The sequence below is a fragment of the Oreochromis niloticus genome, linkage group LG5 (assembly GCF_001858045.2).
Source record: "Oreochromis niloticus isolate F11D_XX linkage group LG5, O_niloticus_UMD_NMBU, whole genome shotgun sequence".
In the NCBI taxonomy this organism is placed as follows: Eukaryota; Metazoa; Chordata; class Actinopteri; order Cichliformes; family Cichlidae; genus Oreochromis; species Oreochromis niloticus.
In genome coordinates this window covers 31772329-31789336 of record NC_031970.2, presented here as the reverse complement: position 1 = coordinate 31789336, position 17008 = coordinate 31772329, and the positions used below count along the sequence as shown (strand labels likewise).

The 17008-nt window shown below is 41.1% G+C and overlaps 1 protein-coding gene across 11 annotated transcripts in view; it reads left to right on the top strand.

Moving 5' to 3' along the window:
* itpr1b (inositol 1,4,5-trisphosphate receptor, type 1b) overlaps nt 1-17008 on the top strand; it is a 79093-nt gene that overhangs the window by 21277 nt on the left and 40808 nt on the right. For 6 of the 11 annotated variants that reach the window (XM_025907465.1, XM_025907461.1, XM_019358629.2 and 3 more), the window contains 27 exons: nt 1167-1266; nt 1346-1506; nt 1652-1793; nt 1881-2039; nt 2128-2300; nt 2751-2870; nt 2954-3145; nt 3239-3490; nt 3586-3727; nt 3815-3968; nt 4205-4398; nt 4476-4614; nt 4715-4769; nt 4890-5055; nt 5164-5331; nt 5421-5483; nt 5575-5712; nt 5843-5968; nt 6078-6278; nt 6372-6623; nt 6772-6897; nt 7048-7176; nt 8221-8341; nt 8438-8622; nt 10559-10707; nt 11347-11458; nt 13161-13196. In XM_025907465.1, coding sequence (XP_025763250.1) covers nt 1167-1266; nt 1346-1506; nt 1652-1793; nt 1881-2039; nt 2128-2300; nt 2751-2870; nt 2954-3145; nt 3239-3490; nt 3586-3727; nt 3815-3968; nt 4205-4398; nt 4476-4614; nt 4715-4769; nt 4890-5055; nt 5164-5331; nt 5421-5483; nt 5575-5712; nt 5843-5968; nt 6078-6278; nt 6372-6623; nt 6772-6897; nt 7048-7176; nt 8221-8341; nt 8438-8622; nt 10559-10707; nt 11347-11458; nt 13161-13196 — 3955 coding nt within the window. The remainder of the gene's footprint in view (nt 1-1166; nt 1267-1345; nt 1507-1651; nt 1794-1880; nt 2040-2127; nt 2301-2750; nt 2871-2953; nt 3146-3238; nt 3491-3585; nt 3728-3814; nt 3969-4204; nt 4399-4475; nt 4615-4714; nt 4770-4889; nt 5056-5163; nt 5332-5420; nt 5484-5574; nt 5713-5842; nt 5969-6077; nt 6279-6371; nt 6624-6771; nt 6898-7047; nt 7177-8220; nt 8342-8437; nt 8623-10558; nt 10708-11346; nt 11459-13160; nt 13197-17008) is intronic. The other 5 variants (XM_013269988.3, XM_019358632.2, XM_019358631.2 and 2 more) reach the window with 1 other exon arrangement.

Below are 17008 nucleotides of genomic sequence, written 5' to 3'. Positions count from 1 at the left end.
GGCTTATTCGTAATGAGCCTCAGTTTGGTTTCTCAATTCCAGCTGACAGCATTGTGTTAAAGAGAGAATGTGTCGTTCTAACATTACAATTGTGTAATCGTCATTGTCACTGCACATAAGGTGAGCTTAGATTCTCCCCACCTTCTCTCAAAGCCTCTATTGTGTGGCATAGTCAGGTGTGTGTCTGCATGATGCAGGCTACTACTACGCCTCCCACTCCAACCTAAAATAACCTTGTCCCTCAAACTTCAGCCAGGGGACTAACTAATGCCTGGCAGAACCGGTACACAAAGGTAAGCCTGTTAGCCTCAGTAGGCGGTTATGTAATGCCTGCCAAGAATATGGCTGCTGTCTGCTGCCTGTGCTGAAGACCTCTCCCTCTCTCTCACACACACACACACACACACACACACTCTTACTCACTCACACACGTGGAGCTGGCTGGATGCTTTGAGAATGAAGGACTTAGTTGGCTCAGACTTTACTATGTGTAAAGGTTCAGTGCTTAATGCAAGAGAGATAATACTGTACAGGTCACTGCTGGCTAATCTGTACAAGCAACACACAGTTTCCTGAGGAAGCCACTGTAAGCAGCCTTTTCCAGAACCAGGAAGCTTGTTTACAATTATCAGCTGCACGTGTGTCACATAACAGCGTACAATAATAAATCTAATCACAGTGCTTATGGCCTTCTGTGTTTTTTCAGAGAGGAGTTGATTTATGGTCTTTTGTAAGTCTTAATTGTGAGCCATGTTGTGAACTGAAAATGGAGGTCTTGGCCTGAGAATAAAAAGCTTGTTGAATGGAGCTGTCTGTCTTAATGAACACTCAAAGCCTCCTTAAATCTGTCTAATTATCATAAAACACAACATGATTTAAAACAGAAGATTTGGAAAGTTATTAAAGAAAGAGAAGACAAAGTATGTTCCTACCTATTCTTGATCACAGAATGCCCACAGCGTTAAAACAAGGTTGCGTTTGTAGCTGTTGATAGCATCAAAGGCTTATACAGTGGCTAACAATGATTTTACTCCATGATTAGTCTGATTATTGAAGCGCTATGCTAACTTGTCCCCATCACACCCCACTGTGCTCTGTAGCTGATTCGCAGCTTCTATTTGTCTTTTGTTTTATTTCATCACATCAGCTTCCTCTCTTATTTATAGGAGCTCCTACGTGAGGCTACGACATCTGTGCACCAACACATGGGTTCATAGCACCAACCTCCCCATTGACAAAGAGGAGGAGAAGCCTGTTATGCTACGGGTGAGTAGCTGCTGTGTGGATCAACAAGCGAATGAGTCTTTATTAACAGTTACAGTGAGTGATTTGATGTTTTTTCCAGATTGGAACATCAGCAGTAAAGGAAGACAAAGAAGCGTTTGCCATTGTCCCAGTGCCACCAGCAGAAGTGCGTGATTTAGACTTTGCTAACGATGCAAGTAAAGTGTTGGCGTCCATTGCTGGAAAGCTGGAAAAGGGTACCATTACACAAAATGAAAGGAGGTATGTATGATACCAGACTGCTAACTTTCTTATTGGGTTTTATATTTTATTTGTAAGTTGTTTATTTGGATAGTATAAGTATAGAAGGAAATTTTTCACTGAAATTAAGACTAAACTGTTGAGTTGGAACTTGTACCCTCTCCAGGTTTGTGACAAAGCTCCTGGAAGATTTAGTTTTTTTCGTGGTAGACATCCCCAACAGTGGGCAGGATGTCTTGGAGATCATGGTCAACAAACCTAACAGGGAAAGACAGAAACTCATGAGAGAGCAGAATATTCTTAAACAGGTAGGCCTTAAACCTATGAGACCGTTTATGTACTGGTTTAAAATGTTCACTTTAGGCACTAAAACAAATCCCTGTTGCCTTTTACAGATTTTCAAACTTCTTCAAGCCCCTTTCACTGACAGCGGTGATGGTCCCATGCTCCGACTGGAAGAGCTGGGAGACCAGCGCCACGCACCGTTTAGACATATTTGCAGACTTTGCTACAGAGTGCTCCGCCATTCCCAGCAGGATTACAGGAAGAACCAAGTAGGTTCAACACCACAGCTTCACTCAGAGCTTGGATAGTGTGACATTTTCTCTGCATTGATTACCCCCTCCTTTGTCTGATTTGCAGGAATATATAGCCAAACAGTTTCGCTTCATGCAGAAACAGATAGGATATGATGTATTGGCAGAAGACACAATAACGGCTTTACTTCACAACAACCGGAAGCTGCTGGAAAAACACATAACTGCTGCTGAGATAGACACATTCGTCACACTAGTGAGGAAGAACCGGGAACCAAGGTAAGGCTTACAGAAAGAGACGGGCCCTGGCTGCTCTCTTCAAACTGTAACAGAAGGAGCCCCTGTGGCTAGACTGGGTCAGATTTGCTTATATAACAGCTCTGAAGGAATGCAAATCTATGTAAACGTATTCAAATGAGTGCAGTACGAATATGAGTGGAATTGCTTGTGCAGGACCTTGGTACTAGAGGGAATATGCTGACAGCTAGTGCGTAAATGTGTTTTGTTTATGTCATGTAAATTGCTGTTAATGATGTGTGAATGAGGTGGATCCAGCGGTTCAAACAGAGAGGACTTCACAGTTTGAACTGTTACCGTACTGAGGCAGGGGGAGCAACCAAGAACATTTTAATATAAAGTAGTTTATTTATTCTTCCTCACACAGGATAGTATGTAGTCTGAAATTTGATTCTTTATTTTTTAATTTAATATATTGTGATCTGTCACCAGGTTTCTGGACTACCTGTCAGATCTCTGTGTGTCCATGAACAAATCCATCCCTGTGACACAGGAGCTCATCTGCAATGCTGTGCTGGACTCTAGCAATGCTGACATCCTCATTGAAACCAAGTGAGATGCTCATTTTCATCAGGTGTTTTAATCTGGTAAACTGAAATGAGACCTTAGAAAAAAATGTTGGTGTTGTGTACCAGATTGGTTCTGTCGAGGTTTGAGATTGAGGTGGCGACAAACGGGGACATTCCAGTGGAGGCGGAAGATGAAGAGGAGGTGTGGCTCTTCTGGAAAGATAACTCTAAGGAGATCCGGAGTAAGAGCATCCGGGAGTTGGCCCAGGATGCAAAGGAAGGCCAGAAGGAGGATCAGGAAGTGGTCAGCTACTACAGGTATTGTGTCTTTATGATGATAATTTTAGTGAAAAGATTACAGCTCAGATTTAGAAAGGACTACGAATACCACACGGCCATTTTTCTTCCCAGGTGCCAGCTGAACCTTTTTGCCCGGATGTGTCTGGACCGTCAATATCTCGCCATCAACAAGATCTCCGGTCAGCTGGACGTGGATTTGATCCTGCGCTGTATGTCCGATGAGGACCTGCCGTACGACTTGAGAGCATCTTTCTGCCGTCTGATGCTGCACATGCATGTCGACCGTGACCCTCAGGAGCAGGTCACGCCTGTCAAATATGCTCGTCTGTGGTCTGAGATTCCGTCTAAAATCGCTATTGATGAGTGAGTTCATATCGTAAACCCTTTAAAGGGGCGTGTATCGCCATTCCAGAAATGACGCAGTATCTTTTAAAAGCGATTCTCCTCTAATTATCCAGCTATGACAACGATGGGACCACACGGGATGAGATCAAAGAGCGCTTCAGCCTCACCATGGATTTTGTGGAGAACTACCTGAGAGAGGTGGTGTCGCAGAATATTCCCTTCTCTGACAAGGAGAAAAACAAGCTTACTTTCGAGGTAACGCTTCTTTGTTCGTGGTAGATGAGAAGTGACATCAGTTTTTTAAAGTTGTAAATCATTTGTTGGTTCTTTTCTTGCTTGTAGGTTGTGAACCTGGCGAGGAACCTCATATACTTTGGTTTTTACAACTTCAGTGACCTGCTTCGACTGACAAAGATCTTACTGAACATTTTAGACTGCGTACACGTCAACACCATCTACCCCATTAACAAGATAGAGAAGGAAGAGGAAAACAAAGGTAAAGAGTGAATGTTTTCCCTTAGCCTGAATACTTTGTTGTAGCAACGTTGCTTAAACAATATTTAAGGGCAGATTTTTATCAAGCTCTCACTTTTCCAGGTGTGCAGAGTTTTAAGGAGAAATAGTATCAACAAATAACATTTGACCTAAAATTAAATAGAACTTCATTTCATTTCACTATTTTTTTTTCCTTTATGCAGATTTGAATGTCTTCTTGCTCTGTCTGTATTATAGGTGGCAGTAATGTGATGAAGTCCATTCACGGAGTTGGGGAGCTGATGACCCAGGTGGTGCTGCGAGGAGGCGGTTTGCTGCCCACCACACCAACTCATCAGCCTGAGGGCGATGTGGTTAAAACTCAGACTGAACCGGAGAGAGAAGATATCATGGTCATGGACACAAAACTCAAGATCATTGAGATTCTGCAGGTACGACATCAGAATCATCATTATTATTTTTTAAAAATCCTCAGACTATATTGTAACTTTTTATCTGTTTTATTCAGTTCATCTTGAACGTACGGCTAGACTACAGGATCTCCTGCCTGCTCTGTATTTTCAAACGAGAATTTGATGAGAACAACCCACAAGGAGACAACACTGCTATTCAGAATGGATCCATTAATGTCACAGGTCCGATGCCAGGTGTGAAACTCTTAACCATGTTAATTACATTATTTAACATATATGTATATGATTATAAAGAACTTATTTGAAGTATTTTTTCTTTTTTTTTTTTTTTTAGGAAATTTTGACTTTGAAAACATTGAGGAACAAGCAGAAGGGATCTTTGGAGGAAGGTGATTCTTAAATTGGATTCTTAAGCTTTTTAATGGGCTTTAATTGCCTGTAGTAACTTTTTTTTTTTTTTTTTTTTATAAAGTAAAATTGAGGTAGTGTTTGTAATTTTTTTTGTTTAGTGAAGAAAACACCCCACTAGACCTGGATGACCATGGTGGTCGCACTTTCCTGCGGGTCCTTCTGCACCTGACCATGCATGACTACCCACCCCTCGTGTCTGGAGCGCTTCACCTGCTCTTCAGACACTTCAGCCAGAGACAAGAAGTCCTCATGGCCTTCAAACAAGTAAATCATCCACACCTGATTTTAATAGCAAGTCATCATCTGAAATAATTCTAATAACTTGACATTTTACAGATGAAGTTAAACATTTTTTTTGTTAAACCTTAAAAGGTCCAGCTCCTGGTGACCAGTCAGGATGTTGAGAACTACAAGCAGATCAAGTCAGATCTGGACCAGCTGCGTTCTATTGTGGAGAAGTCTGAACTGTGGGTTTACAAAAGGCAAGGAGAAGATGGGATGGATGGAGATGGCCCCTCAGAATCTGACAACAAAAAGAAGGTACGCTGAAAATTTGAAGCAATGTGGAAAGGTTTTCAGTAATGTAGTGTTATTATTGAAAGGACTCATAATTGCTTCTTGATTTGCAGGGAGATTCAGATAAGAAGAAGACTGAAAGTACCAGCAGTTACAACTACAGAGTTGTAAAAGAGGTATAATCGTTTGCCTTTAAAGTTATATTTTCATTTTAGATTTACTGTTGATTATTAAAATGTTGCTTCTGTGTGTGTCTGTGTTTTTTAGATCCTGCTGCGCCTCAGTAAGCTGTGTGTCCAGGAGGGAAGCTCAGGGAAAAAGAGCAGGAAACAGCAGCAGAGGCTGCTGAGGAACATGGGAGCTCACAGTGTGGTGCTAGAACTCCTACAGATCCCCTATGAGAAGGTCAGACACTGAAACTGAATACAAATGCAGAATCGTTAGAAAGCTTTAAAGATCATCATTGCTTTCCCTTGCTTGCAAATGTCCATTAATGCTACATAACTGAAAAGAAGCTCTGTATTATCTGCACCAGGGTGAGGATGTACGGATGCAGGAAATCATGAAATTGGCCCACGAGTTTCTGCAGAATTTCTGTGCAGGAAATCAGCAGAACCAGGCTCTTCTCCACAAGCATATAAACTTATTTCTCAACCCGGGGGTAAGCATCACAAGCATCTCACAGCTACTCCTTGGGCGAGTCGAAGAGTTAAATATCCCAAAATGCCACATATTGGGAAAATGTATGTTCTCTTCTGTTTCATTCCCAGATCCTGGAGGCCGTCACCATGCAGCACATCTTCATGAATAACTTCCAGCTCTGCAGCGAGATTAACGAGCGTGTGGTTCAGCACTTTGTCCACTGTACTGAGTCGCATGGTCGCCATGTCCAGTATCTCAAGTTTCTGCAAACCATTGTCAAGGCCGAGAACAAGTTCATCAAGAAGTGTCAGGACATTGTCATGGCAGAGGTCTGTTGTTTGAGTAATGCTTGTGGTTTCTAATACAGGGGCGACAGTTTGGGAATAACAGTGTACACTCGGCTGTGACTCTCTCCCACTCAGCTGGTAAACTCCGGCGAGGATGTCCTGGTGTTCTACAACGACCGTGCCTCATTTCAGACACTTGTCCAGATGATGCGTTCAGAGCGGGATCGCATGGATGAAAACAGTCCCCTGATGTACCACATACACCTGGTCGAACTGCTGGCCGTTTGCACCGAGGGCAAGAACGTCTACACCGAGATCAAGTGCAACTCTCTGCTGCCCCTGGATGATATTGTGCGGGTTGTCACCCATGAAGATTGTATTCCTGAGGTATGGAAGACTTTTTCTTCACTCACTTTAAAGTTGAGTGAATACACTTTATTCTAGTTTATTCTGATCGAGAAGAGCATCAGGAATACATGTTTTAAAAACTACTGTGATTACCAGTGCACTCATTTAGTTTCCAACAATCCAACAGGTGAAGATTGCCTATATCAACTTCCTGAACCACTGCTATGTGGATACAGAGGTGGAGATGAAGGAGATTTATACATCCAACCACATGTGGAAGCTGTTTGAGAACTTCCTGGTGGACATTTGTAGGGTAAGCTGCAAAATATTTGACAATAAATAGACAGAGAATCCAGTCAGCACATCGTGAAGCGAACACACAGCAAGTTACCTGTCGGCCACATGCAGGAAGTCTGATCCGGTGGCCGTGTGTCATGCTAACGTCTCTTCTATCCTTGCTTAGGTGTGCAACAACACCAGTGACAGGAAGCACGCGGACACCATGCTGGAGCGTTATGTAACCGAAACAGTCATGAGTATTGTCACATGTTTCTTCAGCTCTCCTTTTTCTGACCAGAGCACAAGCCTTCAGGTAAAATGGGCATGTCTTTTTAATATATATTCCAAGCAGTTTTGCTATTGCGAGTTCTTTGTGCAGTCTAGAAATCGGAGACTTTCTCAGCGCTGTTTGGGGGGAAAAAAAGGGACTGTACTCATACATGTACCGTACATACCATGAAATGTGACATTTTCCCCTTTACATAGCTGGCTCGTCATATATATGTAAGTAATGCGTGCACTTCCCCAAATTTGATTTCCCAACTTTTGGCTGTGAGTGTGAAGAAGTATTCAGTGTGTGGGTTTTTATATGGTCATAGTTTAGTCAGCACACAGACTCTGTTCTTCCCAGATCTGTGGGTGTGTTGCACAAGGTTTTGCTGGGACTTTGCTGGTGCAGATGATGTACTGATGCAATGTGGTTACTGTGTTTCTTAGACCTTGTTCTAGCCCTGTTTCTTCTCCCCCACGACTTTCCAATAAGTCATGACCAATAACCTCCTTCAATTTCCAAATCCCTGGTACAGTAACTTTGAGGTTTTTTGTGTTAGACACTTGATTCCCTGTTATCTGTGTATCGAGCTTTTTTGTTGCTATTTGGTTCCACTAGAAAATGTCGATTATCCTTTGTGTAACTGCACTTTCTGGGAACTACGCTCGCTACAGTGTACCATTACGTGATGATTCCGCAACCCTTTTCCTTTTTCTCTTGCAACAGGCAGCCATTGTTGGAAAGATAACTGAGGTACTTATTGTACTTTAGGGCTGTGGCCAGGTAGAAATCTGTTGTACTCTCTGTTAAACACCGGTTTGGTTTGTTTTAAGGGGAATGCATGTGATTAGGAAGGTTGCCCAATGGATCTTAAGCTGTTAACCCGTATGCCTTTGATGGCCTTATATGCACACATTGTCATGTCTACCACAAACGGGGTTATGAATTCAAGCTATTCAGAGAGCACAATAGTCACTCTGTGTGTTATTAAATATTTGTTAACAGTTTCCCTCCTTTACACCACGATTCCTCCTTCCTTCTTTTGTTGAAAGGCAAGATGTAATTAGTTTTTGCCCTGTCTTACAGACCCGTCAGCCCGTTTTTGTACAGCTTCTTCAAGGAGTGTTTAGGGTTTACCACTGTAACTGGCTTAACCCTGTCCAGAAGGCCTCAGTTGAGGCTTGCATTAAAGTACTGTCAGACGTGGGTAAGATATTAAGACTAACACAGATTATGAATTTCAGTAAAACCTCTCAGTGTTAAAAAGTGGCGCATATTATATGCACTTTCTGCTTCTGCTTAGCTAAGAGCAGAGCCATTGCTATCCCAGTGGACCTGGACAGTCAGGTGAACAACTTGTTTGTCAAGTCCAACAATGTCGTGCAGAAGAGCATCCTCAACTGGAGACTGTCTGCTAAGAACACATCCAGGCGAGACTCCGGCCTGACCACCTCAAAAGACTACAGAAACATCATTGAGAGGCTACAGGTCAGTAGAGAGTCTGTTGGTGTTTCAGTGTAATAAACTTAATCCATTTTCATCCATTTTAATTTTTTTGTGTACTTTATTTAATCGTAAGCCAAACATCCTGTAAAATGAAACACAAACATAAATGAAAGCAATAAAAGCTATAAAAATAACGCAAACATACACAGAAAAAAAACACTGACTGCATTAAACATTGCTAAAGTAAATGCATTGGTTAAAAAAAAAAAAAAAGGAGAATATTTTGAAAACTTTATTTTTAGGTTGTGTACTGTTACCTGTGTGTTCATAAAGGCCAGTATATCAAGGGGCACAGAAAGCAGTAAGTGCTTTTATGAAGCCCATTATCGTCAGATGGCATGGTGGTACAGGACATCCAGTTCTGTTAGTTGTGGTAATATGACCATTTGTGCCATTGTCAGTCTGGCACACAGGAGCTCTCTTAAAGAGGGTGTAGATGTCACACATGCAGCTTTTTTTGCTTTTCTCTCCAGGCTGATTACATAAATGGATCTGTACTGATTCATTGTTTATGATATTTGTGTTTTGCAGTAAAATTCAAATTTTAAAAAATGAAAGTTTTGCTCTAATATTGATGTCTTATCTTTTAGGGTATTTGGTGTTTCTCTGAAGAAGAGGTGATTAAAATCAATAAAAGTCACTTAAAGCAACATGACTGTCTGATATTTACCACAGGTTTCTACCTATCAGGCAGTAGAATGAGTGCAGTGAATCTCCACTTCCTCTTTGGGTTTTTTGTGGAAGAAAGTTAATAGTATATCAAGACAGCTCAGTCTGCCTTTTTATCATAAGTGAAAACTCCAATGTGAAAGTACAATGGGTTAATTAAGCCCCCTCACCCTTGCTGTTAACTGTTGCCAGTATGCACAGGGTGACATAATGTTTTTGGTAACTGTGTGGCAATCAAAAAACCATAAAAGACGTTTCCAATTACATCCTAGAAAAATATGTGGTTTTAGCAGTAGACCATGTTGCTCCACCTTATTCTCTAGTAACACATGACTCAGTATTCACTGGAAGACTGAAAAATCAAGCCAAGGATCAGTCAGCACACTGTTGACACTACTTATGAAACCTTAGGGCTTTTTTATCCTGTAATTCCAACGATAAAACAAAGCTATTTTGTTATGGAAATAGATTTTCAGTGATGTTTTAGATGTTTCCTTCCTAATCCACCTGTTTCTAGACAGGGTTTTATGTGGTTCCCAAAAAACTGTGTACTTCCCAAATTCCTGTTGTCTTTACAAAGACTGCTGAAGTTAATAATGGAATAATAATAATAATACTAATAATAATGATGGATTGCATTTGTATAGTGCTTTTCGAGACCCTCAAAGCGCTTTACAATTCCACTATTCATTCACTCTCATATTCACACACTGGTGGAGGTAAGCTACAAGCTGCCATATCGCACCATCAGCCCCTCTGGCCATCACCAGTAGGTGAAGTGTCTTGCCCAAGGACACAATGACCAAGACAGAGAGCTGGGGATCGAACCGGCAACAAGATGAGCTTCCCAACCCCCTGAACCACGGTCGCCCTAAAGTTTAACAGCTTCAGTGGTTTTTCCCACCTCCCGATGTTCTCAAACTCCTTTAATCACCACCCAACACTCTTCATAACGCAGCATCACTCATTTTCACAGTAATCATCACCAGGCGTGACAGGAAGTGCACTGCAAAAGGTGGCACGGTGGTGTTTATTATGGTGTGATTTGATGTGTAATGCACTGGATGTGTCCCTTCCTGTTTCTATATTAAATGAATATTAAAGCAAAATAATGTGAGGCTGACTGTAGCTGGATGTCTTTGAACAAAATGCAGGAATAGGAGGACTGTGTTAATTATACATAACAGTGTAGCTGTTTGCCATAAAACACAGTTCTGGGTTATTTCTAACCTTTGGTTCTGCTCAATAGGACATCGTGTCTGCCCTAGAGGACCGTTTGAGACCTCTGGTCCAGGCTGAGCTCTCGGTGCTGGTGGATGTCCTGCATCGTCCGGAGCTGCTCTTCCCTGAAAACACGGATGCTCGCAAGAAATGTGAAAGTGGAGGATTCATATCAAAGTGAGTCTAAAGTTGTCTGAACCACTTCCAGTGCTGTTGCTATTTTTGGAACGCTTTTTGGAAGTCCCCTTGTAACCACTCGCATGTGTGCGTTTGTAGTTTTGTCTTGTACCTCAAACATGAATGGAGACAAGCACCTTTGTCAACCTGATGAGACTAGTTTTTCAGCAGGTCTGTAGCAGGGCCAGGAGCGCGCTTGTTGTTGGTTTTTTCCCTGGATATTCATGTGGTTGTGCACAGTAAATTCGTTCCTCATAATCAGTTCTACTGTAACATTCTGAAACATCTGAAGGTGAAAAAGCAGAGAAAACTATCTCAACTGTGGCTGCTGGCATCAGCCTGCACTGGCTTTGGGGAATCACTTAGTCTTTAAGTTTTCTGTGAACATGAAGCATCTGCTGAAGTCATTTTCTTAAATCACCGTTTTCAGTTATGCCCAAGGCACCTAAATATGCTTTAGGCCCATAACTTCCAAATCTCTTGTTTAGAACAAGGATAATCACTGTGTCACAGAAATGATTTATGTCACTATGAGACTTGAAGTATATAGAGTTTTGGAGGAAGGTGATGAGTTCATCAGTCTCTTTGTATTGTTTGTGCTGATTCTGCCACCCCCCCACCCCTGTTCTCTTTGATCAGACTGATCAAACACACCAAACAGTTGCTAGAAGAGAACGAGGAGCGCCTGTGCATCAAAGTACTGCAGACACTGAGGGAAATGATGTCAAAAGACCGGGGCTATGGGGAGAAGGTATGTTCCTCCTTCATTCCTGTTTCTCATTCTCTGGTTCTAGTGTTGCCCAAGATTCTCCCACATGTCTTCTTCTGACGTGTCAGGATATTCTGCGTCAAAACTTGGAGTAAGACACGACATCACAGAGCAATAAAAAAACGAAAAAACTGAGTGCTCTCTGCTTACCTCTGGAGCCTCTGTAGAACACAAAAAAAGGAAATGACTCATACACAGCGAACGTCATCAAGTCTTTCATTTGATATTCCTGCAGCCAGGGCAGTTTGTGATTTTTCTTTTCTAGTTTTAGTGCTTTTAAGAGTTTGCAAAAAGTAATGATAAAAAGATTCCCACATTGCTTTTCTCCTTAAATAAAAGAAAACAAACAAAAAAACAGTGTTATATGTATCAGCTTTATTAACTCTATTAACAATGTGCATGATCCAACATTGTCTCTCAACCATTTTACGCACCATTCATTGGCTACTAATGATCACTTGTACTAATCCCAAATAAATTGTCTCAACTGTGCCAACTTGTTTTCCAGTAAAAGGATAAAGCGCTTTAACATCAGATGAAAACATTAAAACAACTTTTTAAAATCTTGTTGTTTTTTTTTAACTGCTAAAATAAAACTATTTTTATCTAGATTTGCTGCCAGGGAATTTTTTGTACGTTACCCTGTGATTTATTTATTTAAACTTTTTTTAATTACTTTTCGAGTGCTTAGTAATGACTGGATTGTGTGTGTCAGCGTGTGCACACTGTGTGTGTGTAGCAAGCATGACTGACGGTAACAGAGAAGGTGAGAAGCTTGTAAGGGATCAGGTCCTTACTGTTGCATGGCAATGCTTCCCCAACAGATGGATAATTGAACATCAACATATGGTTATTTCAAATCGAGGCTCCTCTTTGCCCTTTTTAGAGATTATTAGAGATTAAAAAAATAGTTAAATCTGATATTTAACAGGGAATGATGGCTAACGTCCCTTTGAGTTTAGTCTATGAAGCTTTAAGAACATTTTAATCAGGCCAAGTAAGGTTAACACGAGAGTGTACTTTAATCAGTCAATCTCTCATTTTATTGGTTTGCAAACTGAACCTGTTTGGTCCATTACAGACTGAGCTCATTCTGGAAAAAAAAAATCTGCTTGCTTGTCTTTGTGATGAAAGCACTTCAGAAAGGGTTTTATTTATTTATGATTTTTTTTGTTAGTTTGTTTTTTTTGTAGCGTTTGAAAATAGTTAAACTTTTTTTAATTAGATCTTTAATTTCAACTTCAAAATCTGCTGGATGGACTATTTCATGTTTTATTGTTTAACAAAACTCAACCATAACTGATAAAATAAAGACATTATTTTTTTGTTGATAAACAGGGAGGGAAAGAAAGCAACTGGTTGGGGAAAAATACTAAATATCTCACCTTCTCAACCAAACGGTGTTTAAAAACAAAGACTTGCACTTTTATAGTCAGTTCTCTTAACATGAAAATATTTGATGTAATACAGTGATGATGTAAAAAAGGTGTTTTTACTACAATTAACTTGTTCTGTTTTTGAGCCTTGACATGCCCTTTCTTCACTCTTTTTCACTAACCTGACGTGCTGCGTGTGTGTCTGTGTGTGGGTTTCAGAAGCTTTACATTTGCACACTTGTTACAGAGCTCTAACTCACTAATCTAGCTCTACTAACTCTCTGCCCCCTATACTTCTTCTCTTGCAGCTGATTGCCTTTGATGATGAAATGGATGTGGCTGAGGTTGATCACTTTACTTACTATTGCGATGTTCATTTGTCTCCCACTAACAGCATAGATGTGCTTGTGTTTCACGTAGGCTTTCTAGCGTTTCAATCCCCCATCTGTGTCAGCAGCTTAGTCCATTTCCCCGCCGTGTGCCTGTTAAGAGTTGCTCCTGAATTTCATGGAAAATTGTAGCATAATGCTAAAATGTCTAGCTCACAAACTCTGTATGGCCAATAGTACTGGGCCACCAACACAGCTGCTGGGCCATGGAAACTCACAAAGCTCCCGGTTCGCAGTTTTTGTGCTGATGTTAATGCCAGAGGAGCATTGAGCTCTGAAGTCAGTGAGTCAGGTATCTTTTATGCACGTCAGCACAGAGTGCAGCTACCAAGTACTGCAGCTCAGCAACTTCATGGCTGAGTTTTTGTGGTTCCTAAACACTTCCACTTTGCAGTATTACCATGTGTAGTTAATGCTGGAATATGTAGTAGGGGGAAAAAATTTCACTTGTTGCAACTGCTTTTTGCAATGGTGGCTTCCTATTGCAGTACCACAAGTGAATTTGGTAAGCTTGTTAGAAAAAAGCATTCTTTCATAAATATTTGTAAAGGCAGACTGCACGGCTAGATTTTATTCAGCTGTGGTAATGGGACTGAGGTGTGGCCCAGCGCTTTTGTCAATATAGTGTATGTGCTTTTGTGTCATGCTGTACTTTGTTGTATATTTTTTTTTGAGTGAGCTGTTTAGGTAAAGACGTGTTACATTTGTAGAATATATCCTACAGAATTTTACTGTTACTGTTATTTTTAAATAACATATTTTGGTTAGACCCTGAATTGGTCGTGTTAATTTTGGGTCTCAAGATGAGACTGTGCTTATTGAATAGATCTTTTGTGCATGTGGTTTAAAGCTGGATGTGAAGCATCCACCTGCTAGAATTTGAATCTTCTTCCTCGTTGCTTTGTGCCCTTTTTAAAGCACTGTCTGCTGTCATTGCTACAAGTTTGTGGACTGTCAGAACTGAATTTATGGGTCATGTTATTACTGCATATCTAGTAGAAGTCTGCAGAGACATGGATGTAAAGCATAACTTGGTTCAAACTTTCTTGAAGTGGTTGAGAAATTCGAGAGACATTTTATAATCAATAGTTACTAATGTTTGGATATAACATGTATACAAAAGTTATCCATCCATCAAACAACGATTTTATTTTTGTGCAGGTTAATTTTTTTGTTTAACTCTGTACTCGTATTTTTTTTTTAAAGATGGCTAATACAGGCTCCTCGATAAATGTATTTATTCAGTGCGTCAGTGTCAGCACACCGGCGGCTTAGTAATAATATTTTTAAGGCCATTTTGTTACACTGCATTACATTGTAGAGCTGTTTCTATTTGTGGCACGAGTCACTCTAAATGTCGCACAGCCCCCTGATGATGGATGGTGATAAGATGGCATATTTTTTCCTCTAAGCCCTTTGCCACAATTACAAGAGCAGGTGTGAGTGTATATATATATATATATATATATATAGCTGGGAATACTCCATCTATGCTTGGTAAAACAGGCCATTGGGCCGTGTGTGGTGGTTATGCCTTTTGGCCTTTAAAATTGCTGATGAAACATGTTTCTGCTCTCTGATGATTATGAGTACCACCACAACCACAACATATCTGAAATGTCATTTCAGACCAGTATTGCGAAAAGATTACTGTTTTACACGAATGTAGATGTTTTGTGAGGAGTTTCATTTTATTTGATGTTTACACCTTATTTTACAAATCTTTTAAGCTCATTTTGTAGGAGTTATTCACACTTTGCTCTCTCTCCTACTGACCTATTGCCAGATCTTTACTCATAGTAGATGTCAGTTCACCAGCCTTCAGCTTTCTCAGGCTAGCTGCTATATTTTAGCCATTTTAAGTATAGGACTGTGGGTTCCAGACTCAGTTTTAGGACTGTATTTTTGCTTTAATGACTGTATTGTTGTTTTAAATTGGTACACAGACTTCTTTGGTTTCTGGCCAGGGTTATTGAGCCCATTCAACAAGCGCCCCCTAGTATTGGAATTTCTTTAAATATTTAAAAGAACTGGAACCAGATTTAAAGTGTTTTATTGTAAAGCACTTTGTATTTTTTTCCAGTTTTGCTCTAATTGGATAAAACGACCTGAACCCATTCCTCTGCTCACTTTTTTTTTTAATCGGGTTTTTATCGGGACTTCTGCTGACTTTCTTCAAAGCATCGAAGTTAATTCTTGACCTTGTGATTCACAGTTTGATTTAAAATGTACTGAAACCGTAATGCTCCGAATAATAGAAAGCTTGTATATCTATATGTCTAGCCTAGTCGGGAGCTTGTATTGTAATCACTAAATTGATTCAAACTGAAAGTATTGCACGGGAGGAAGCGTTTCTGTAGCAGCAGGAAACACTGTAGTTAAAAGCACGCCAACATCACAATAGCCGCTTAATCCAGAGTGTGGTGCAGGGCGTGCGTCTGTGTGTAAGAGAAGTGAACAAAGCTGTTAAGTAAGGAAATGGAGAAATATTCGGAAAGGGTCTTTCCAGAGTTGCCAGGAAGCAGCGTGCTCTCAGTTTCTCTGTTATGTCTCTGTCTTGCTTTCCCTCCTTCCCTCTCTCCCCGTATATACTGCTCAAGTGATGGAAATCCCCAGCTTCCACAAAAACAGGGCTGTTCTCACAGAGCACCACTTTGTTTCATCAACTCCTCCCACGTGCAGCATCCTAAGAATGTCCACACACTCTCTAACCCCACGGCACATGTTCTCTGCCACTCATTCACGTTAACAACACCATGCAGCGGCGTGGCTGATGGCTGGCTGCACGTCTCTGGGTACTCGGGATTGATGGCAGGAAGGCAGACGGGCCAAAACCCCAACTTCCCCTCATCAGCAGCAAGATAAACTGCCATTATAGCTGTTACGTAACCCAAGTGTGTAGCCTGCTGCTGCTCCCTGACCTTTTACAACACGCCCCCTCTCTTTCAGAATCACCCACCCAGAGACCTCTAGGAATGAGTGCAGCTGTTAGTTCACTACTGTCTGACAGACTCCATCGTGCTTCTTGTTGCTGCACGCCCAGACGCTGTGCTGGATTTTGCATATCCAGTCAGGCTGATGAGGGAGCAGGATCAAGTGGAATGACTTTTCACCCATTAGGAAGAGCTTATCTCATTCTTCCAGAAATAGCAACGTGATAAAATGCAAGCCGGGAGAAAACAAGACCTGACCAGCTAGGCGGACTCATTGTCAGGCCTTATCGCATCAATCACTGCGCTTGTTTGTTCTCGCTTCGTGTGCACGGCTTTCGTTTGAGAGGCTGCACGAGCATAAGGGAGCGAGATGGAGATCATTTCTCCTTCTAATTCAGGTGATACAGAGAGGTTAGCTGAGGATGAGGCTGAGCGTGTAACCAGACACGAAGGTTATATAAGGGAACTATTTCTTTGCGAACAGAGTGCGACGGTCTCTCTGTGTGGGTGCAAATGTCTTTTTCCAGTTCGCCAAATTCTTTTTGTTCGCCGTCAACCAGTAACAGTCTCTTCATTATCTCAGCCAATTACAGTTTGTGTTTGGGAGGTTTTGAATATACTATTTCCTCTATTTTTCTTGTGCATTTTTTTTTTTTTTTTGTCACCACAATCTTTCCAATCCCCACACAAACATTGTTGTTTTGTCTCTTTGCCTTTACCTACTTCCTCTTTTAGCCTTCTCTTTATTTACCAGTTGCCACTCCCATCATTCTCTGTGCCAAACTGCCTCAGATAGCCTGCTCCTGTCCTCATTTATCCTCCTGCCCACTACAG